This window comes from Myotis daubentonii, chromosome 7, assembly GCF_963259705.1.
Source record: "Myotis daubentonii chromosome 7, mMyoDau2.1, whole genome shotgun sequence".
Taxonomy (NCBI): Eukaryota; Metazoa; Chordata; class Mammalia; order Chiroptera; family Vespertilionidae; genus Myotis; species Myotis daubentonii.
The window spans coordinates 64,594,080-64,617,048 of NC_081846.1; the positions used below are offsets into that span (position 1 = coordinate 64,594,080).

The window sequence follows — 22,969 nt, forward strand, 5'->3', positions numbered from 1 at the left end:
ACTTAATTAACATAGGTCATCCTGCAAAGATCCCATTTTGAAATTGCCTTTGAAATAGGGGCCCACACAATCAGAGAGGACCCACTATACCACTGAGGCAGAAGCGGGATGTGTGTTTGTTTTGTTTGTGCTCACCTACATCCAACCCCCTCGATTTTCCTCCCCACCCTGAGTACAATCAGCCTTAGAGAAAGCCAGGTGTGGACCTGCTCTGTGGCCCAGTGACTTCTGAGTCTGTCACTGAAGTGGACAAGAACCGCCCAGAGGCTGCAAATTCTGGCACTCAAACCTAAGGGACTGAAATCTAGGTTTTTGTTCACTAAGTCTGATAAAAAAGTATGACTGGAGAAAGGACAAAATGCAATCCTAAAAAACAGAGCCGTATTCAAAACACCTTCTTTTCACAAATTTTACTAAAATAAACAGCCCTGCAAAACAAGCATCTAGATAAGCTTCCCATACAATTTACAGTAGGCAATGGACTCTACTGGTGAGAGAGACAGTAGCAATAAATCTAAAGAAACTCTTTGCTGCTTGCCAAAGGCATATTTGGAATTTAAAAATTAGAGCAACGTATTTTCAGCATCCTCAGTTTACCCTCTAAGCCAATTATAGCAACATCATAATTTACAGGTCTCCCATTGCCTAGTATATATGTGTCCGGCATTTTACAGATATTATTTACAATATTAAGTCCACAAAACAATGTGGCAGGGTATGGATTATTTTATCCACTTTAGAAATGTGAAAATTAACATTTTAAAAGATTTCCCTAAAATTTATTAAGCACTTACTGCATTCAGTGCTAAAGGCTTTGTATGCATTCTTAGATTTAATCGTCACAAAGTGAGGGTGTTTATTTCAAGTCAGAAGGCTACGAAGCCGCTGAGCTAGTTGCTGACCCATGGGTGGGTGACTGGACGGCCTACCTCTCATCCAGACCAGACCATGCAGTTTAGTAGAGCAGCTGGCTAATGATATTAAAGGAGTCCGAGGAGCCGCCTCCACTGTGTAGATTCTAAGATCCTCAAAAGCAAGGACTACGCTTTATTTGCCTTTATGTCTTTCATGCCTATCACAGTTCTGACACACAGGATACACAAAAAATATAGGTGGAACAGACTATTTCATAAGAGGAATGTACCTCAGGGCAAATGCTGAAGGTCAAAACATGCACAATATACGCAGCTCTCACCACCACAGAGATAATACAGAGAAGATCCAACTAAGAGAGGTGGTGCAAGTGCTGTGTGATCCTTAGAATATCAGCAGCAGAGGCACCTGATATTCTTGCTAAAAGCCAGAAACCACAGTACAGCCCCAGCCAGATACGCGATCAGACACTCCAGGGAAGGGACCGTGCATCTGCATTATGACGCACTCTCTAGATAAGTCTTACACACAGGAAACCGAAAGGGAGAGGGAACAGGAAGCCGTGGAAGATAATTACATTGAAACTGAGAATGAGATGCACAGACAGGACTGGCTATTATCTTCCCTACAAAGGACTGATCTTTTACAAACACATTCCTCCTGGGACATGGATTTCACTTTGATAACTGGCTGGCATGAGTCAAAGGGAAGGGTGTTTGGAATCAGAGCGAAGGTGCAGGGGACAGAGAAAACGAGCCTGATAATTTGCCTTAAAATAAAAATAAACATGCTAGAAAATGTGAGGATAAAACCCATGGCATCTTTGGTAGCACTGCACCCCCCAATTAAATCATCAGAGGTTTTCCCTGTACGGCAGGCTGCCTTCTCCCAGCCATTATTATTATTATTATTATTATTATTATTTGTTAATCCTCACCTGAGGATATTTTTCCATTGATTTTTAGAGAGAGTCGAAAAGAAGGGGAGAGTCAGAGAGAAAGAAACATCGATGTGAGAGAGACATATCAATCGGTTGCCTCCCGCACGCACCCCAACCAGGACCTGGGATCAAGCCTATAACCAAGGCTCATGCCCTTGACTGGAATCAAAACTGGGACCCTCCAGCCTGCTGGCTGAAGCCTTATCCACTGAGCTAAACTGGCTAGGGCTCCCGCCATTTTTTAATTCAAGTCTTATTTGCAGTCGAGTGACATTTCTGCAGCAAAGAGAACAGAGTCTTACTTGAAGGGTGGAGGTAGATAATGTCTTTCACTGTGAAGTCTCGGGACTGTGCAGCTTTCAGACAATCAGCCAGCAGGCTCAGCAGCAGGAGCCAGGCCAGGGCAGGGCCAGGCTCCATGGCAGGCCCAGGCGTCACTCATACAGGGCGCCCGGGAGCGGGGACTCGGGACCACGGGAGAGCACTGGCACCTGAAATATGAAGCAAGAGTCATCTCAGTGTCCAACTCGAAAAGCCACAGGACTTGGCCGAGGTTTTGTGTTGGGAGCAGAGCATCAGGAGGGCAGGGAGCCCAGGGCACAAGGAAGTGGGCAGACACAGAAAGAAACTTTATAAACGGTAATTTTAGAGCACTTAGAAAATTCCGGCCCAAATCTCTTCTGAATCAGGTCGCTCAAGCTCCACTGGTAGCAGTCCCCTCTAATATCCAGCAGAGATGCTATCAAGAGAGATTGAATTTTAATGAAATCCAGCTATTTTTTTGCCAGGAGGCCAGGGGATGGCTGCCAGAATGCAACAATAAATAAGTCAGGTACAAAAGCTCAGAAGCGTTTCCCTGATAATGGTGCAGACCAAGGACGGGAGTACAGCCTTACTGGGTCACGGTGCCCGTGCAACCTGCACAGGGCAGACTTTCGGATCTGGGGATAAAGAAATGTACGCAAATGGGCCTCTTCCAAACCAAAAAGTGCCCTTCTAGCTCAAAATCCCTTTAACATAAGTAGCATCATTGGCTAGGTGCTGCTGAAGTCATATACTGGTACAGGGCGTCCCAGAAAACGTAAACACATTTTAACAGCTGATAGCTCAATTTTGAAAATGAAATGTATTTTAATAAATACTGCCTTTATAATTATTCAAAGTGTGCATACATTTTTTGGATAATATATATCTATATCTACATCTATATCTATATCTATATCTATCTATATCTATATAGATATATGAAGTCATATATACATATACATATACTAGAGGCCCAGTGCACAAAAATTTGTGCACTCTGGGGGGAGGGGGCGTCCCTCAGCCCGGCCTGTGCCCTCTCGCAGTCTGGGACCCCTCGGGAGATAACGACCTGCTGGCTTAGGCCTGCTCCCGGGTGGCATAGGGCAGGCCCAATCCCTAGGTGCAGCTCCTGGTCGGGCTCAGAGCAGGGCCGATTGGGGAGTTGGGGCGCCGCCCCCTGTCATGAACAGAGCAGGGCTGATTGGGGAGTTGGGGCACCGCCCCGTCATGCACAGAGCAGGGCAGATTGGGAGGTTGTGATGCCACCCTCAGTCACGCTCAGGGTAGGGCCAATTGGGGGGTTGGGGCACCGTCCCCTGTCACACTCAAGGCAGGGTCGATGGGGAGGTTGCGGCGCCACCCCCTGTCACCCACAGAGCAGGGCCAATCGGGGTTGGGACACTGCCCCCCATCACACACAGAGCAGGGCCCATCGTGGTTGGGGCGCCGCCACTCTCACACTCAGGGCAGGGCCGATAGGGAGGATATGCCTCTACCCCATCACACACAGAGCAGGGCCCATGGGGCAGGGGGGTTGGGAAGCTCCCCCCATCAGGCACAGGGCAGGGCTGCTCAGGGGGTTGGGGCCCCGCCCCCTGTCACACACAGAGCCGCAGGGCGATCAGGGGGTTTGGGCGCTGCCGCCTGTCATGCTGATCCCGGTGCCGGGAGGCATATTACCCTTTTACTATATAGGGTAGAGGCCTGGTGCATGGGTGGGGCCGGCTGGTTTGCCCTGAAGGGTGTCCTGGATCAGGGTGGGGGTCCCCACTCGGGTGCCTGGCCAGTCTGGGTGAGGGGCTGAGGGCTGTTTTCAGGCTGGGAGTGACTGAAGTTCCCAACCGCTCCTTTTTTCTTTTCTTTTTTTTTTTTTTTATTCTGGGCCAGCTTTAGCTTGAGGCTTGGCTCCAGCTCTTAGGCCTCCGGCTGAAAGTAGGTTTCTGGCCTTTGCATACAATGTTGCGAATCTGCTGGCTGAAGTCCGGCGGTATTTGTTACAATGTTTCTTAAACTGCCTACTCAGAGGCCTGCAGCCTCAGGCGGGGAACGTTGGTTTCCTCCAACGATCCTCTGTCACTGAGGCAAGCAAGCCTCATGTTAGTTTCAAGCTGCCTGGATGCCGGCCGCCATCTTGGCTGACAGTTAATTTGCATATCTCGCTGATTAGCCAATGAAAAGGGTAGCGGTCGTACGCCAATTACCATGTTTCTCTTTTATTAGTGTAGATACTAATTACTATTATAATCCATTTGCAGTAAACCAAAGTCCAGCAAATAGAGGAGGTGATTCAGATCCAGGCAGTCTGATCATTGAGTCCACATTTTTAAACACTAGGTGATACTGTGTTCTTCCAAAGATTATTTTGTTGTGTGTACACAAAAACTGCTGAAATGAGATCAAGGTATTACTGTAGCTGTAAGCAAGCATCATTCTGTCCTCTACAGTATTCTCATTCTGTCCTTTTCAATTAAAACTGGGGACAGGAAAACCTTCTACTGGGTTGAATTGTCCAGCTACTAAGACGTAGATATATACTGAGTGGCCATATTATTATGACCACCTGACGTTTGTAGGCAAATTAGCTATAATTTTGTGCTGAAGTTGCTAGAGGGCCAGACCATTATAAATAGGGAAGCAGGTTGTTTACCATCACAGTAGAAGTGATTTCTTTCTGAAGATATGGGTAAACAATGCGATTTAACAGCCTTTGAACGTGGGATGATTGTTGGCGCTCAGAGCCATGGAGCGAGTATCAGCAAAACAGCCAAAGGCCTGTTCGAAAAAACCTTTGCTGTCTGCAGTTACCAAGATAAAACATCTCCAATTCGCACAGGAACACAAGGATTGGACAGTTGAGCATTGGAAAAAAGTCATGTGGTCCGATGAATCACGTTTCCAGTTGCATCATGCAGATGGCAGAGTGAGAATTTCGCGGAAACAGCATGAAAGCATGCACCCCACATGCATGAGTACAACCCTTCAAGCTGGTGGGGACAGTGTTATGGTTTGGGGCATGTTTTCCTGGCACGATTTGGGCCCTTTAATTCTTGTGGAACAACATCTAAATAGCACAACATACCTAAGTATCATTGCTGATCAAGTTCATCCTATCATGTTGATGGCATATCCCAATGGAGATGGCTTCTTCCAACAAGACAATGTGCCATGCCACGGTGCTCGTATTGTGCAGGAGTGGTTGCAAGAACATGAGGGAGACTTTACCTTGCTTAGGTGGCCCCCACAATCACCAGATCTCAATCTAATTGAGCATTTGTGGGAGAAGTTAAAAGAGCCATCAGGCAGCTGGTTCTACAACCATCAAATCTCACAGAACTGGACAGTGCTATTCATCAGGCATGGTGTCAGATTCCTCGCATCACCTTTCAACATCTCGTGGAGTCAATGCCAAGAAGAATCGCCGCAGTATTGAAGGCAAAAGGTGGCCCAATGAAGTACTGATGGGGTGGTCCTAATAACCTGGCCACTCATAATATATATAAATCCCACATTCAAAGGCTGTTAAATCACGTTGTTTACCCATATCTTCAGAAAAAAATCACTTCTACTGTTGTGGTAAACAACCTGCTTCCCTATTTATAATGGTCTGGCCCTCAAAACTTCAGCGCAAAATTATAGCTAATTTGTCTACAAACGTCAGGTGGTCATAATAATCTGGCCACTCAGTGTACAGTGGGACTTTGATTTAGGAGTTTAATTGGTTCTGAGACTGAGATCATTAAGGAGTTCGTTAACTCAAATTACTCTGTCAACTCAATGCAAAAAATCAGCTGAGAGACAGCTGGTATCACTCGTAAGTCAAGGCCCCACTGTATATCTCAATTTATATGTGCTATTCGCTTGCCAACTTATTGTTTTCCTATAGTCACCTTCTATTTTCCAAATACCAGCATTCTATTGCCCATGCAAGTGGTCAAGTTAGAAAGTCACTTTACTTTTAACATGCTAAAAAACACATGATTCGAACATTTTGTTTACAAATGTTAATACCAATGTTCAATGAGCTTTTTAAAATAGCATAACAAGAAACCTATATGACCTTATTAACCAATGTCATCCCAATAAATATCATAAACTAAAAAAAGAAACAAAATAGCATAACAAAAATAATTCTAAAATTAGAACAAGAGTAAATGTATTACAAAACAAATTTAATAGAGAAAATCAACATGAACTAATCAGATATTAGAACATACTACAGAGTAATATTAATCAAAGAAGAAGAATAAAAAATGTAAAAATGAATACAGAGAATGGAACACTCCAAGGAGCTCAGAAATAGATCCAACTATTTCCATAATATAAGCAATTTTTCAAAATTACAGAAGAGAAAAATATTAAATGGCAAGAATTATGATAACTTGATTAAATACTGTGAAAAAGATGAACTGAAATCAAATAACGCACAATACACTAAAATTAACTCCAGATGGATTGGTGTGTTCTTTTGTTTTAAGAAATAGACAATTTGTTAGAAAAATAAGAGTAGAGCTCTTACCACCCTGTAGCAGTTTGATGATGCCAGCCGGGCCAATTTCATGCTCATGGCATGTTTACAGTTTGGCTCCCCATGCAAATTTGTGTTCAGGAAGAGAAGGGGCTGCCCGCTCCCTTAATAAATGTGAGTGTCAGGCCCCGTGCTAGCCACTTAGTTGAACAATATGATGAGGAAACAAATATCAATGATATCCTTCCCTTGCGAGTGACAGAGAGAAACATTGTCTCCTCCTGAATGAACGTAGTGGTGGTTCATTGTCCATCCACCTGGTCAGGTGAGGCTGCACCTGAGGAACACATCCGCACAGCGTCCCATGGCGAGCCCCCGGCACATCAACACCCCCTCCTCACTGTCTGCAGCAGGCCCAGGGTGAGGAGAGCTACCTGGTTTTATTTTGATATCATTTAACATTGAATATCAACTAGCTGCCAACCTAAGTTCTTTTTAATGTGAAACTGAAAGTCCACACCAGTGCTTCAATATATCAAACAATGCAAGTGGCACATTTTTATTAGAGCATTTTTTAACCACAGTATTCCTTCTGATTATTGACTTAAAAATCTCCCTCTGCATGGTCCTTTCATTAAGAGTTATGCATTACTTAATGGCATCTGAAATTTACCTTATTGCAACCTCTGCTGCCTGGCTACCCAGCCATGAGCCTTCCTTTTGCAGCATGTCTGGCTATACATGAGTACCGTACAGACATGAAAACCTAAATGCCTAGGATTGAAACCTTACTCCAACATTTTCTGGCTATGCAACCTTGAGCCAGTTACTTAACCACTCCATGCCTCAGTTTTCTCATCTTCAAAATGAAAATTAAATGAGTTACCACAGGACACAGGCACCAGGGGGGTGAGGGCATGAGTGGGGGTTGGGGGGCAATTGAGGGGATAAGGACACATATGTAATACCTTAATCAACAAAGAAAAAATGAGTTACCACACGTAAAGCACTAAAAATAGCACCTGTCACACAGCAAATTCCATGTAGTATTTTCCAATATTTTAACTATTATTGTTTTCTTCAAATTCAGCCAATATACTTTTCTATGTGAATTGAACCATCAACTGTGGTTCAATATAAAGCTCTCTTTCCTTAAATCAGAAAAAAAACCATAATTCCCAAAACTACTAGGTATGACAAATAACAATCCATCCTGACATCTGTCCCAATGCCAGCTAGGAAGGGACAAGGCCAGTGGAAGAGAAAGGGAGGCTCCCTCCTACCACCAGAACTTTAATATGCTGAGGCTCACGTAGACCCAACTGACTTCCCGCCATCCCTCATCAATGAAGCAAACAGGTGGGTGCTGCCCTTCTACACTCTCCCCCATACCTCGCCCCGGCTACCCTCCCAGGCCTTTGTTCCAGTCCACGATCCTTACATATCTGCTTTGGTTGGATTTATTTGTATAAAAGATGTTGAGAGAGCACAGGTGAGGAGCACATTACCTTGCAACCCTTCCAAGGCTCCAGTCTCCCTGTGTGCTGTGTGCACACGCTCACACATGGTACTCATGGGGAAGGATCATGGGTTAAGCTAAAGCAGTCATTTCATTCATTAAAAGAGATCAGCTCTACTTATAGAAAAGGGCAAGCTTAATTCTTCAGGCCTGAATTGTTTAGCAACAAGTTTTCAAATTTGGGAGATTCAACTACTTTTTTTTTTTAAATCCTCACCTAAAGATATTTTTTCCATTGATTTTTGGAGGGAGTGAAAGGGAGAGAGAAAGAGAGAAATAGAGAGAGAGGATGGGGGGAGAGAGAGAGAGAGAAACATCAATGTGAGAGAGACACATCGACTGGTTGCCTCCTGCACATGTGCCCTGACCAGGGCTGGGGATCAAACCTGCAACTGAGGTACATGCCCTTGACTGGGAATCCAACCCACAACCCTTTAGTCTGCGGGCCCACCCTCTAACCACTGAGCCAAACTGGCCAGGGCTCAACTACTTTTTTTAACCATGAATTTTATTTGTTTAATGGAGAATTTCCAAAGTCTTAAAGTAATTGAGTCACTATTATCAAAACACATTTTATTGAGGAAATTATTCTTTCTTTAGAAAAAAAAAGTATTTCTAGGTTTATGTATGAATAGAAAAGAGACTGAAAAGACAGACACCAAAATGGCGTAGGATTTTGGATAATGTTCCTTTTGCTCAGTTTGCATATGTTTAATGTCATTCTTTGTGTTCAATTCGCATGCTTAGAACATTTCAATGAGTATGTCTTGTTTTTATAAAGACGAAAACAGTTGTTTAAAATACAGTCCTTCTCAAAGAATGAGTTTGACAGAATAATTTCACTCTTTAATCTACAAAGGAAAGTCAGCTTTTACCTACAGCCATGAACATAACCTCAAAAATGTCCCTGCCTCTTCTCTAGAAATAGAACCCGCACTTCACAGGCTGTCCTCTCCTTCCCTCTTCTACCAGGCCCTTCCCTTAGCCTCTTAGCCCGGGTATCCCTGGCAGCAGAATCTAGGGACAGGAGTACAGGTGCTCACACTTTATCTGGGAGGAGCAAGCCTAGGAAATTGAGGATAAAGGGAAGGAGGGAATGTGGAAGGGAGAGAGAGATGGGCTGGGGAGAATATGAAACTGGACAACATAAAACAATGTGATCCTAATCCTAGGTTATTATGCTGCTCACAGTTCACAGGCCACATAGAGACAGGACTGCAAGGAAGACCTGCACCTCAGTAGAGTCCATGGAAGGAGAAAAGAGGAAGGAGGAAGGATTTATCTGCCCAGTTGCTTCCTGTCTCTTGTTCCCCATTGATCAAGGCTCACTCCACGAAGAACTCACTCCCTTCTATTTGAATGTGTTATTAATCCTTGTAAATACCCTTGCTCTTTTTTTAGGGTGTGTTATTTTTATTGCATACAGTTTTACTGGTGTAAAATTCACCATTTTAAAATAATACAGTTCAGTGTTTGGGGTATATTCATAGTATTGTACAACCATCACCTAGTCCAGAACATTCCCATTACCTCCAAAATAAAATATGGCACCCATTAGCAGTCACTCCTAATTCCATCTTCTCCCTACTCTCTGGCAACCACTAATCTACTCTCTGTCCCTATGGATTTGCCTGTTGGGAACATTTCATGTAAATGGAGTCATAAAACACATAGCCGTCTGTGTCTGGCTTCTTTCACTTAGCATAATGTTTTTAAGGTTCATCCATGTTATAGAGTGAATTATATTTATTGCTGAATTATATTTCATTGTATTGATATACATGTACTTATCTATTGATTGGTTGATAGATATTTGGGTGGTTTACACTCTGGGGTTATTATGAATAAAACTTATTAACATTTATGTACATGTTTTTGTGGAGGCATATATTTTCAATTTTCTGGGCTATATACTTAAGAGTGGAATTGTTGAGTCTTATGATGACTCTATGTTTAATTTTTTTTGAAGAACTGCCAGTCTTTCACAGTAGCTGCACCATTTTACATTCCCATCTCAGTGCTCCAATTTCTCCATCTTTACCAACACTTATTTTAACTAAAAAAAAAATGTATATCCATCTTAGTGAGGATGACATGGTATCTCATTGTGGTTTTAATATGCATTTCCCAAGTGACTAATGGTGCTGGTCATCTCTTCATGTGCTTACTGGCCATTTGTATATTTGCTTTGGAGTAATGTCTATTCAGATTCTTTGCCCATTTTTTAAATGAGGTATTATCCTTTTATTGTTGAGTTGTAAGAATTCTTTCTGTATTCTGGCCTCTGTACCCTTTTCAGATACATGATTTGCAAATCTTCTCTCTCACTCTTCTGGTTGACCTTTCACTTTCTTGATGGTGTCCTTTGGCACACAAAAATTTCTAATTTTGATGAAGCCCATACATTACTTTTTATAAAGCTTTTGCTCCCTTATAAAAGTCAAGCACTAAAAAGAAGGATCTGCATACAATTCAGAGTGAAAGCACGTTGTGTATTGTGCAGTAGCCAGGGCTAGGTTTCCTACTGCTCTTTTCCATGAGAAAAACTGGACAGACAGGACTGATTATTAATATCACCAACGGCTTACATCCCTGCAGTAAATCATGAATCACTACCCACTCTATTAGTATTTTCTAGGAACTGAAAAATGAAAAATGAGTGACATGCATTCACAATGAGCCTATTACTGAATACGGGCCCTGCTGAGGGGGCTGTACCTTTTCTGTATATATTCTCAATAGTTGGTGGAACTTTACCCTTTAAACCTCATCAATACGATGCTGGACACGCTCTGATAATATGAGGGGTCTTTTCTAGAACTTTGATGCTTATCCCTGGAATCCACTGTGCCTTTGGACTGCTCTAGACATTTAGAAAGGCTGTTGCATTGATTTCCATTTTATGTGCTGCTATTTGAATATGCACTGAGGATCCCACTCCTGACTACAGCTCTCTTTATGAACAAGCACATTCTCATTTTCACAGCTCTGTGACCTTTCATTTGTTATTTATGAGCTTTTGCAAATCTAATACCACTCTGACAGATTTAATTTGTGCTCTAAATTACCTTTGCATGAGTTACTCAACTGCTGGTTTTATTCCAATGGATTACTTGTTACATTGTGAAACAGAAAAAAAAAAGTTCAAGATCTATTAGAGTTCCTCCACTTGAGAGAAAGTTGAAAAGAGTTGCATTCTGTGTTTGACTCCCTCGTACGAGGTGGTATAAAAGAGGATTTCTATACTCATCAGAGAGGCAAAGTGATAGGACCACAACCCAGGTTGAGTTTTACAAATCCACATCCATATAGAGTCCATAAAATAAATACTCTTAATTCCTTAAACTGGACACTAGAAGACAATTAAGCGCTTCTGGAAGCTACATTTATTGAGGTACCAAGTATTAAATAAAACATCTCAGTACTAAATCAATATATAAGTTATTGTGAAGTAAGAACTAATGCAAATCTAAATACTTTTCAATGATATTCATATTAAAATTTGAAATGCTTAACAAGAGAAAAATGGAATTCTGAAGCCCAAAACATCATGACGTCTTGATTTGATTTTTAATATGTACAGACTAGACTTGATAGCAACTTGACTTAATAACCTGAAAACGTCAATTCATCTTCCAAAAGTATCAAATAAGGTATGCCTTCCTGAAACTAAGTCTACTTAAATACATCATTCTGATCCTAGTACCTTCTCACAGTTCAGGTATTGCTTATAACGTGGTAGTATTAAACAATGTCTGCAAATTTGTTGATAAGTCTCCAATGAGAGGTGGAGTTTGCATCCCTTCCCCTTGATTCTGGGCCAACCTTCTTGACCGATTGACCAGAGTGTAGTGGAAATGACACTGTGTGTCTTTCAAAGCTGGACATAGAAGGCGATTAACTTCTACCCAGTGCTCTGGAACACCCACTCCGGGCCATGTAAGCAGTCTGGGTGCTCTGCGTGCCATGCTGTGAGGAAGCCCGAGCAGTGCACACACAGCTACTGAGACTCCTCCAGAAAGACAGTTTCTTTTCCAGCTCCAGTTGCTCCAGCCCTGTCTCTTCCCCTCTATGCCAGTTCCAGCCACTGTCTGAATGTAGCTGCATTGAGACTCCAAGCGAGAACCACCACGCTAAACGCTTCTCACATTCCTGACCCACAGAAACCACGAGGGATAGATGATTGCTATGGCCTCACACCACTAAGTTTTGTGGTGATTTGTGATGCAGCAATATGTATCTGGATCGTGAGGAACTGGAGCAGGAGAGCTAATGAGGAATTATAGTTCAGCTCATGAAGACAATTCCAGTTTTCACATTGGATGCAAGGTACAGAAATCCAAATCAAACAGGCTGTAACCAAAACTGAGGGGCAGAAGGGAGGGAGAAAAATTGTACTATCGCACCTAACTGCCCAGTTTGGACACAGCGGGACTTTTAACCCTGTTATTAGGAATTTCCATCTCTCAACTCTGCTTTGTCCTCTCTTTTTCCATTACTCTCATCTAGGTCTTCCCAGTATGTGACCAGCTGCTTCAGAAGCATTCCCAGACTGTTTTTCAACTGTTCCAGAAAAAGCCCTAAAAAAGTAGGGCAGTCTGTCCTTGGATCATAACTTGCCAGGGGAATGTGGAAGTCCGTTGGCCAGAGCTGAGTCGTGAGCATGTCACTGGGACAAGTTCATCATACAACTATGGAAATCACGTGCTTTGAGAACAGAGAAGGTATTCATCTCCCAAAATAAAATGTAGGTTTTGTCACCTGAAAAAGGAGGACTAAATGCTGGGCCATCAACATTACTCAGATTCCCACTACAATAAATAATACAGAGTTTGAAATAACCTCATTAGCCTGCAAATGCACAATGAAGCTAATGGTAGCTCAGATAAATATCTTTGCAAATTCCAGAAAGTAGTGAACTTAGCATGATTGACATGATTTTCTTTTCTTAAAATAGAATACCACTCCATTACAACTTTACAAATAAAAATATACAGTTGAGCACTACCTGGTTTGGCTCAGTGGATAGAGCATTGGCCTGCATCAGCCTGCAGACTGAAGGGTCCCAGATTCGATTCCAGTCAAGGGCACATGCCCGGGTTGTGGGCTTGATCCCCAATAGGAGGCGTGCAGGAGGCAGCCAATCAGTGATTCTCTCTCATCATTGATGTTTCTATCTCTCCCTTTCTCTCTGAAATCAATAAAAGTATAATTTTTTTAAAAAAGAAGTATATATATATATATCTCCTATCTAATAATAGACAAACAGGGTAATTGACCATACCTTCGCTACGCCTCCCATTGGCTAATCAGCATGATATGCAAATTAATTGCCAACAAAGAAAGATGGCAGTTAATTTGCATACACAGGCGCCCAGCGGCTATCGGCTATTAAAGCCTACAATCAGAGCTGAGAGGTCCCCTGCCCAGGCCTGATGCTTTGGTCAGAAGCGTTAGGCCTGGGCATGGGCGGAGCCTGGATGGTGGGGAGCAGGGGGGGGCAGCAATGGTGGGGAGCAGGAGAGGAGCCCGCGATTGCTGGGGGCTGGGGGTCCCCTGCCCAGGCCTAATGCCGTTGCCACAGGAGTTAGGCCTGGGCAGGGGCGGAGCCAGTGATTGCGGGGAGCTGGGGGTCCCCTGCCCAGGCCTAATGCCTTGGCCACAGGCGTTAGGCCTGGGCAGGGGCGGAGCGGGCAATCGCAGGGAGCAGGGGCCGAGTTGGCAATCGTGGGGAGCTGGGGGTCCCCTGCCCAGGCCTAATGTCTCAGTCAGAGGCATTAGGCCTAGGCAGGGGCAGAGCCAGCAATTGCGGGGAGCTGGGGGTCCCCTGCCCAGGCCTACCACCTTGGCCAGAGGTGTTAGGCCTGTGCAGGGGTGGAGTCAGCGATTGCGGGGAGCAGGGAGGGAGCTGGCGATGGCGGGGAACAGGGACAGAGCCAGCGATCATGGGGAGCAGTGGCTGAGCCGACGATTGAGGGAGCTGGAGGTCCCCTGCCCAGGGCTAATGACTCTGCCAGAGGCGTTAGGCCTGGGCAGGGGCCAAGCCAGCAATTGGTGTGAACTACAGAGGAAACACCTTTTCTGACTGCTCATTGGCTTAGCTCCCTGTATGCCACTGGTAATATTCTTAGTAACTTGGGTAATAAGAATTCTAATAGGTGATCTAGGGTTTTTCACCACACTACTGGAGAAAAAATGGAAGGTCCACTGCTGGAGGATTAAGAAATGTCATATCCTGTCCTAGCTGGTTTTGCTTAGTGGATAATGCCTCGGCCTGCCCACTGCTGGGTCTGGGTTCAATTCTGACTAAGGGCATGTACCTAGGTTTCAGGCTCCTCCCTGGTCTGGGCCCAGGTCAGGGCTCATGCAGGAGGCAACCAATCAAAGTGTTCCTCTCACTCTGATGTTTCTCTCTGTCTTTCCTTTTCTCTTCCACATTCTCTAAAAACCAATGGAAACATATCCTCAGGTGAGGATAAAAAAAGAAAGAAAGAAATGTCATATCCTATGAAAGACACATCTTGAAATGCCTAAAGAAAGTTGTCATTTTTTCATGGTAAAGGGACTGGAGTGTATGTTGATGAGAACACCTTGGTGGCTGCAGTGACTGGCAGTGGCTGCAACAGTGGGGTGATGGGGCTGGTGCCTTCCCCTGATCAGCCCGGTCACCTTCCACAAAGGGAGGCCAGACTGTGGCTTAGGTCCGCTCCCCAAGGGGAGCAGGGAGCAGGGAGTAGGACATCCCCTGAGGGCTCCCAGTATGTGATAGGGGACAAGCTGGGCTAAGGGACCCCCCCCATCCAGTGCACAAATTTTTGTGCACCGAGCCTCTAGTATATATATATATACTTGAAACAATAGTTTGGGTGGGCATTTGGAATCCATTCTACCCTATACTCCGCCCTTCTTATGGCATGGCTCTTCTACTGACACCCATCACTTCTTACAACTAGAGAGCACCACGTGCTTACATGGTCACTGTGATTGGACATCTGATCTGAGCCAGGCCAATCAGAGTTCTTCCTGGGTATTTTTCAAGCCAGAATTGGAAAAAAACAATCAGCCTTTTCTGATATTGAAATCCCCAAGAAGTGAAACTCAGGTAGCTATATATGACATGCTCCTCCCCATGTGGAGGGGAAAGAAGAGAATGAAGCTTGTTGGCCAAGCTAAACAGAGATCAGAGATGATAAGCCCCAGCTATGTGTACCCCTTGCCTTTTTGACCATCTTTTCACTCTTCCCTTAGAAGCCTCAGTCTCCATATAATATATACCCCTTTTGCCCAAGCTAATTTGAGGTGGTTTTTTGTCCCCAAGCTCTGACCAATTCAAGAGTCTTCCAAAAGAGTCCACCCACTAGCCTATTTTTCCTTTGTAATAAATAAGCTTTGCTTTAATACTTCTTAAATGTTTATCTACTAAAAGGTTAGTATTGGTTTCAAAATGTCAATAATAGAGAACTAGTCAGAGATTACCTCTTTCAGACTTCGTGGACATTGGTGTTTTATTTTCATAACCTACAGGGAGATAGATGTTCACACATTCCCAACCAGAACTGAGGATCTATCTGCTTCAAAATCCATGCTTAAAAAATGTATTTCTTTTTCTGGAACCCCTTGGCGAGGCTAGAGTTACAGAAAAGAGCTGCCTTTCTACCTTGTCCCCATCTTATTTAAAGGTCAATTGCATCAAAAATGCTTCAATTCCTGAAGGATGTTTGGCTGAGTATGCCTAGCAGTCTATTCGCATTTCTAAAAGATGTTGTAATAACTCTCTTCTGCTTGTAGGCTATATGCTTGTTGCTTCCTCTATCAATTTGAAGGTTCTCTAGAACTGACAAGAAGACATTGTGAAGGGCAAATAGCCATAAGGGGACGAAGTCAAAGAACTCTCTAGGCAGGAATGAAACTCTGGGCACATTTTGGTCGTAGCCTGCAATTTTTTATTTACTTGGAAGGGAGTGGCAGTTTGGAGAAACTTTTGCTTTTGTGCCTTTAATTAAACACTTCTATATTTTTAAGAATGTCATGTCTTCATTTATTTTTTTTCTAGGAATTTTCATCCTACAGACCTTCCAAATATGTGAAAGTACAAAATGTACTCAGAAACAATACGATAGTTATAAATGAATTAAATCTCAGATGTAATCTCATGTTCAAAATAACCTTGTTCCAAATGTAACATTCAGATCACTAGGCACATGTCTTAAGAAGAGTTACTTTGGCACTGTACAGAGGTGGTCCACTCTGTATTTAGGGTGGTGCCTTTATTCTTCCTCTGCTAATTTAGGGTGTTTCTAAAATTCCAGAAACAAAAAAATGCCAGCAATAATCAATCATAAAGCAGACACTACCTGCTGTGAATCCGTGGAGATATTCTGTACTATTTTAACCAAGTTTGTAAAATTCTTATTGAATTTTTTGGGGAGACATTGGTTAATAATATTACACAGGTTTCAGTTGTACAATTCTATAATACAGTATCTGTACATTGTATTGTGTGTTCACCACCCCAAGTCAAGTCTCCATTATCACCACTCCCCCTTTACCCCTTTCTACCTCCTACTCTCTAGTAATCACCATACTGTTGTCTTTGTCTCTGAGGTTTTTTTGTTTTGTTTTTGGCTTAATCCCTTCACCTTTTTACTGAGCCCCCAACCCCCACCCCTCTAACAGCTGCTGGTCTGCTCTCTATATCTATGAGTCTGATTCTATTTTGTTTATTTATTTTGTTCATTAGATCCCACATGTAAATGTACTTGCTCATTTGATAGGTGTGGAGAACCCTTTCAGAATTTCTTATAGGGTAGGAGAGCCAACATGTGCTCTCTCTTATTGTGAGAAAAATTATAAAAATAACCAACATCAAAAGAATGGCTTATATAAAAATGCTATGGCTATATTTTTTTCATATCATTGGGTTCCTTAGCAGGTAACCACTAAATCTTAGCCAATGTTTCTCATTTAATAAAGAATGTGCTTTTAAAAACAAATCTTTCCATGCACTCATTCTCCATATTTCTGATCAACCAATACCTTGGGCTACACACAATACAACTCCTAACAGCTCCAAGACCATCACAGCTTCACTTGTGAAAGGGTATCGGACCTGCTAAACTCATAGCTTAAACTATACCTTGACTTTTCAAATTAGCAAAATTATTTCAAGGAAGGAAAAATTTCCTCACCCTGGATCTGAAGCCAAAAGAATGTGTGGGATGCTCTCCTACTTCTGTTTCATTAAAGTAGTTCTTCCTTTGTAATGTACCATCTTCATTTACAAGTCTCTATAAATAATGGTTAAAGTCTATTGTAGCAAAACAAAATATAATAAGATCTAACGTAGTATTTATTCAGGCAGAAAAAGATATAGGAGTTATTAATAAAAGCAGATTATTCTTGATAATAGAAACTTTTTGTTATTGCATCTAAATTAATTGCCTTCTTAAGAGAAAAAAAAAATACTGTGTTAGTCTCTTGTGGATAAGGAAACGTAGGTACGCAAACTGACTCCTGACCACTGATACTGAAAGAGCCACGTGAGAGTCCTCTCTCTTCCTCCTTATTACTGAGTTTTCCTATTTCTGATCCTCAATGTCCTTGTTTCTACTTCACTTGTTCACTCATTCATTCACCACCCTCTAGGCCAGTGGTTCTCAACCTTGGCTGCACATTAGAGTCACCTGAGAATCTTTTTTAAAATCCTGATTTCTGGGCCTCATCCTCCGGAAATTCTGTTTCTTTGTTACTAATGTTGTGGCCTCACCCCATAACAAAGAAACAGAATTTCTGGAGGATGAGGCCCAAAAATCAGGATTTTAAAAAGATTCCCAGGTGATTCTAATGTGCAGCCAAGGTTGAGAACCACTGCTCTAGGAGGTAGGTATAAATAATGTTATATTATACATATTACTGTTAACAGTTTTGGCTTAATAACCAAATTGTTGAATTCCATTAGTGAAATCATAAAGGTAAGTCTTATAAATCCTCACAAAGGCTGCTAAATACATGGGGGGAAGGGTTGACTTGCCTAGTATGCCAGGAGAGATGATACATCTTTGAGCCATTTAGTCAAACGTGGTTTGAAGTTGACCTGCTGTCTTTCAACCAAGGACGCATATTTGTAAGATGCCAGGTAGAGGAGCCAGGTGACAAAACAACTATACCAACCCTGCAAAGGCCCTCTGGGCAGAAGATAACAAGGTGTTACCATAGAAACTCCATAAGAGGTACATATTCTTTCCTATCAACCAGGGCAGCTCATCTGGAAGAAGAAAGAATGGAAGAAATGGAGAGGTTTGACCCATTACTACAAATTATAAAGATCAAGATAAATGTCCAGGTTCATACAAATAAAAAAAATAGGTATACTATAATAGGACCCAGAAATGAGAGGGATTATAGTAAACAAAAGATGTTAAAATCCCAGTGTACCCTGGCCGGTGTGTTCAGTGGTTAGAGTGTCGGACCGAGGATCCAAAGGTCTCAGGTTAAATTCCCAGTTAAGGACAGGTACCTGGATTATAGGTTCAATCCCCAGCCCTGGTCGGGGCATGTGCAGGAGGCAACCAATCGACGTGTCTCTCTCACATCGATGTTTCTTTCTTTCCCTACCTCCCACTCGCTCTAAAAATCAATAGACAAAATATCCTCTGGTGAGGATTAACAACAACAACCACAACAAAAATCCCAAGTGTTATAGCCAGAGTGGACTTATCCGGAAGTTAGTGAAGGATAAACTCCAGGGTCCCTGATTGTATGGGCCAGTGCTGAGGCCCCGTTCCTATTTTAGGATTGTAACTTACGTGTTCTTTTCCTTAAGGAGGGCTTCTCCCTAATAACCCCGATCAACCATCCTGGCCAGGGTAATGCAAAAACAATTTTTACTATTGGCAATAATATTCTTGTTTTTCCTCTGAGAGGGGTTTGGTCAATAAATAAAAGTACATATTGTCATTCTACTTTCATGGAAGGGGGGGGGGGGGGGGGGAAACCAGCCCTTAAACAGAGGACAGGTTTTCTCAAACTGGGGAAGTGGCATTAGAGCTGGAGAAAAGAATCAACCAACCGCATTTCCCTGGGCCCTCCCCCAGCACTGCCTGGGGCCAAACCACTCAGGAAGAGAGTGCTAGGGCGCCCCCAGGGCCCTTAAAGTCAAGTGAAAGGAACTAGCTTTAAATAACATGTGGTTTTAAAAATTATTTTAAGAAGAGCCAGAGAAACCATTTCATCTTAAACCCAAAGAAGGGGCAGAGGCTCTGGGACTGGAAAGGAGGCCACGCCAAGCTCAGCAATGGAGCCACGCTAGGCAGAAGCAATGGAGCCACGCTAGGCAGAAGCAATGGAGCCATGCCAGGCAGAAGCAGGGCTAACCAGGCCCCGGTAACAGAGCACTGAGGACCTTACATGCTGGCTCCAGAGCCAGGCAGAACCCAGGCCCTTCCCTGCCTCCGGGGATGGCTGTGAGGACAAGCAGGTAGCTATGCCTGGAGAGCAGTGTGCTGCAGTCCCCAAGGGCACAGGCTCTGGAGCCAGCCAGGCTACAGTTCTGCCTCAGCTGCTGCTAGCTGACTAACCTTGGGCAGGTCTCTTCACCTCTCCGTGCCTCAGTTTCCTCATCTGCAAAATGGGGACTAAAGGGTGCACACACACACAAAGCATTTTGAACCAGACTTAGAACGTGCCTACTAGCTGATAGAATTCTCCAAATCCGCCTGAGTGGCCTGGGAAGGCGTTGTTCACTCATTTAGGCGAAGGCACTTGTTCAGCACTGTCTGCCCTCCAGGAGGTGAGACAGGTCTTCAAAAGGCACCCGAGGAGTGCATGTTCTGTTAGGAGAAATCAAAAGCCCAGCTTGTTTGTCAGATTTTCTAGCTGATCCCAAGCTAAGATCCTGTGGTGAGGATAAAAACACAGGGCAGGTGAATAAATGAAGTAGACTGGGCAGAATTTCTCAAATTTGAAAAATGCTTCCTCCTTTAAAGGGAAAACAGTGTCACAGACAGAACCTCTTATCCCCATTGTCAATTAATTCTAATTATGATAATTACTAGAGGCCCGATGCCTGAAGATTTGTGCAAGAATAGGCCTTCCTTCCCCTGGCTGCTGGCACCAGTTTTCCTCCGGCACCCAGGACCTGGGCCTTCACTCTGGACGCTGCCTCCCACGTTCGCTCCAGGCTGGCCACCGCCATCTTTGTCATGTTAATTTGCATCTACCCTCCTTATTGGCTGTGGGCACCACCATCTATTGTCACAAAGTGACGGTCAATTTGCATATTCTATCTTTATTAGCTGGATAATACATATACACAGATAGAAAGTTAGGATTAAGCTCCTATACCTACAGCGCATGCAATATCTTTAAAGCTAAACAAAAATTACCACATATAAATAAAACTAAACACATTAATTAAATAAAATGGAAAAATAACAGTAATGACTAACATTTATTGGTCACTACCTAGAGTGTGATATTGCCACGATTTGATCTACAGCAATGGTGATTCATATGGATCAACCCAGCATGTGCTAGCACTCTCTCAGTGCTTCAATCCCAACACTCCCGAGAAGTAAATATTAGTATTACCCCATTTTACAGGGGACAAAACTGGGGCACCAAGAAATGAGACACACATTTTTAAATCTACAGAACTGGCAGTTGCCGAGGACACCCCGCAGATGCCCAGGGAAGCTCTGACCTGGGGGGCATAGAGCATCCCGTGGATGGGGTGATGGAGGAAGAGCCAGCCAGCAAAGCTTTCAGGACCCTCAGTGACAACTTGAAGGACACAGAGACCTGAACAGCGCCTCCCACTGGAGGGAAGAGGCCAGCGAGGACCACCTTGATGGGTGTCATCTTGTTTCTGTTCTAGGCAGACAGGGAGAGGGCTTCCTGGTACTTCCCAGGAAGTCATGTGCTGGGCAGCTGTAGGGAACAACAGTTTGCACAGAAACCTGAAAAAGGAAGAGCAGGGGAAAGGGATGCTAAAAGGAGAGGGGGTGCTACAAGGAGAGAGGATAAGTAAGGGTAAGAGAGAGAAGAAGGTTGCCCAAAAAAAGGGCCCAGGTTTCAAATTTGCTGCACATTGTACCACCTGGACTCCTACCAATTACTGATGCTGCTCTCACCCATGATGGCGTGTGTCTTTGGTACTGGGGTTTTTGAAACCCTCGGGCTGATTCTAATTTGCAGCAAAGTTTGGGAAACTTTACCATCCTCTGCAAGTTGCTGACGGAAGGAAACAGTCCCCAAATGCATTCTGTTCATCCACAGGTGCTGGCACACCCCACTGAAAGCTCCCCGTAGCACTCAATGAAGGGACTATTGCAGTCCAGCACGATCAGTGTCACTGATCCCTCTATTCTTCCTGGGCTCCTTGGGTTATTTAGAGAAAGAAAGTAGGCTGGCCATGACCTATACAAAGACCACAGCTTCCCACTTAGTTTTTACAAAGCTCTGGTTCTAAACCTGGCGAGATTCTCCTGCTTTCTTTGGTAATAACTTCCCCAACATGGTTTTCATCCTCTTAATGAAGGGATTGTCCCATGTTGCCCTTGAAAGGCTCCAGGGTGAAATGCACTCCGGCTTTTTGACCTAGCACTCTTAATTTTTACAACAGAAGAAAAAATTTTCTTGAGGCCTCTCCAGGGACAAACACACACTCACAACTATTACTCAGAAGATAGGAGGAGAGATGAGTGAGTTTTTGAGAAAGGAAACAAATATGCCAACATTTTCAGAGGCAGGATGGAGTGCGAAGACGTGAATGACTTTTGCAGACTTGAGCTTAAGCTCTTGCTCTGCTCCACAGAGCCCTGTGAACTTGAGCAACAAAACTACCCCGTGGTTCAGTCTCCTCTGCTGTACCTACACACAGAGCTGCCTTCAATTCCTGGGGACCCCACACTGATGTTCCCATTGTGAGTGACGATGATTATGAGGCTAAGCCTTGATTATCAAGTGACCCCCATCTCTTTAGAAGTGGCCAATTCTCCATCTTCTCTGACTTTCTATTTATGTGTTCTATGTTATTCATAGAAGGAAATCAGGGCTGAGAGTGAGGTTAAAGAGAGCAAATGTAAGTAATGTAGTCAGGGGGAAAAACAAACAAGGTGGTAATACGTTCATCCTGATTTCACTCTGTAAAGTTAGGGTAGCATAGTTTCAACGTCAGAACCATACACTTTATGTAGTTGGATTGTATCTGCCAGGTCTTTTTTTGTATGAATGGGGATACAAAACTGAGCATAGATTGTCGAGAATTATGCAATAGTAGGCAACAGAGCTGGATCAGAGATATTGAGAGGATTGGGATTTGACGCGATGACTGGCTGCTCCAGTTCCTGTCCCCATGCTTGCAGGAACCTGAAGTTTCCAGCCAGCCTGTGTGTGCACAGGAGTTTAGTAAGTAGTGATAATAAATGCTACAATGATCCATGTACACAAAACAGCCAAATCAGGGGCCTAAGTCAGCACTGGCCAACAGGTCTTCTGCGGGGATGGAAATGTTCAATTCCGGCACTGTCCACATGTAGCTATTGAGCAACTGAAATGTGTGGCTGAGGAACTGAATTTAATTGTATTTCATTATAATTGAGACTAAGTAGCTACACGTGGACAGTGGCTGCAGTGTTGAATAGTGCTGTTCTAAATCAATAATAAATGAACGAAAAATAGTCCCTGAAAGTTGACTTTAAAACCAATTAAGGCTAGGGTGAAACAGAATGATTATTATGCAACTAAATACCAACATATCATTGTCAAGGAAATCAAATCAGAAAATACCACACAACTACTTAGATGGAAGGCACTCTTGGCCTGATTACTGGGACAGGGAAAACCAGAGATAAAAAAAAGAAATTAA

The 22,969-nt window shown here is 43.4% G+C and overlaps 1 protein-coding gene across 8 annotated transcripts in view; it reads right to left on the minus strand.

Moving 5' to 3' along the window:
- The window catches only part of LYPD6 (LY6/PLAUR domain containing 6), a 225,192-nt gene that overhangs the window by 23,240 nt on the left and 178,983 nt on the right, over nt 1-22,969 (minus strand). For 7 of the 8 annotated variants that reach the window (XM_059704520.1, XM_059704522.1, XM_059704523.1 and 4 more), the window contains one exon: nt 2,116-2,304. In XM_059704520.1, coding sequence (XP_059560503.1) covers nt 2,116-2,233 — 118 coding nt within the window. In that variant the 5' untranslated portion in view covers nt 2,234-2,304. Of the gene's footprint in view, nt 1-2,115; nt 2,305-11,171; nt 11,229-22,969 lie in introns of those variants that run through there. The other variant, XM_059704524.1, reaches the window with a different exon arrangement.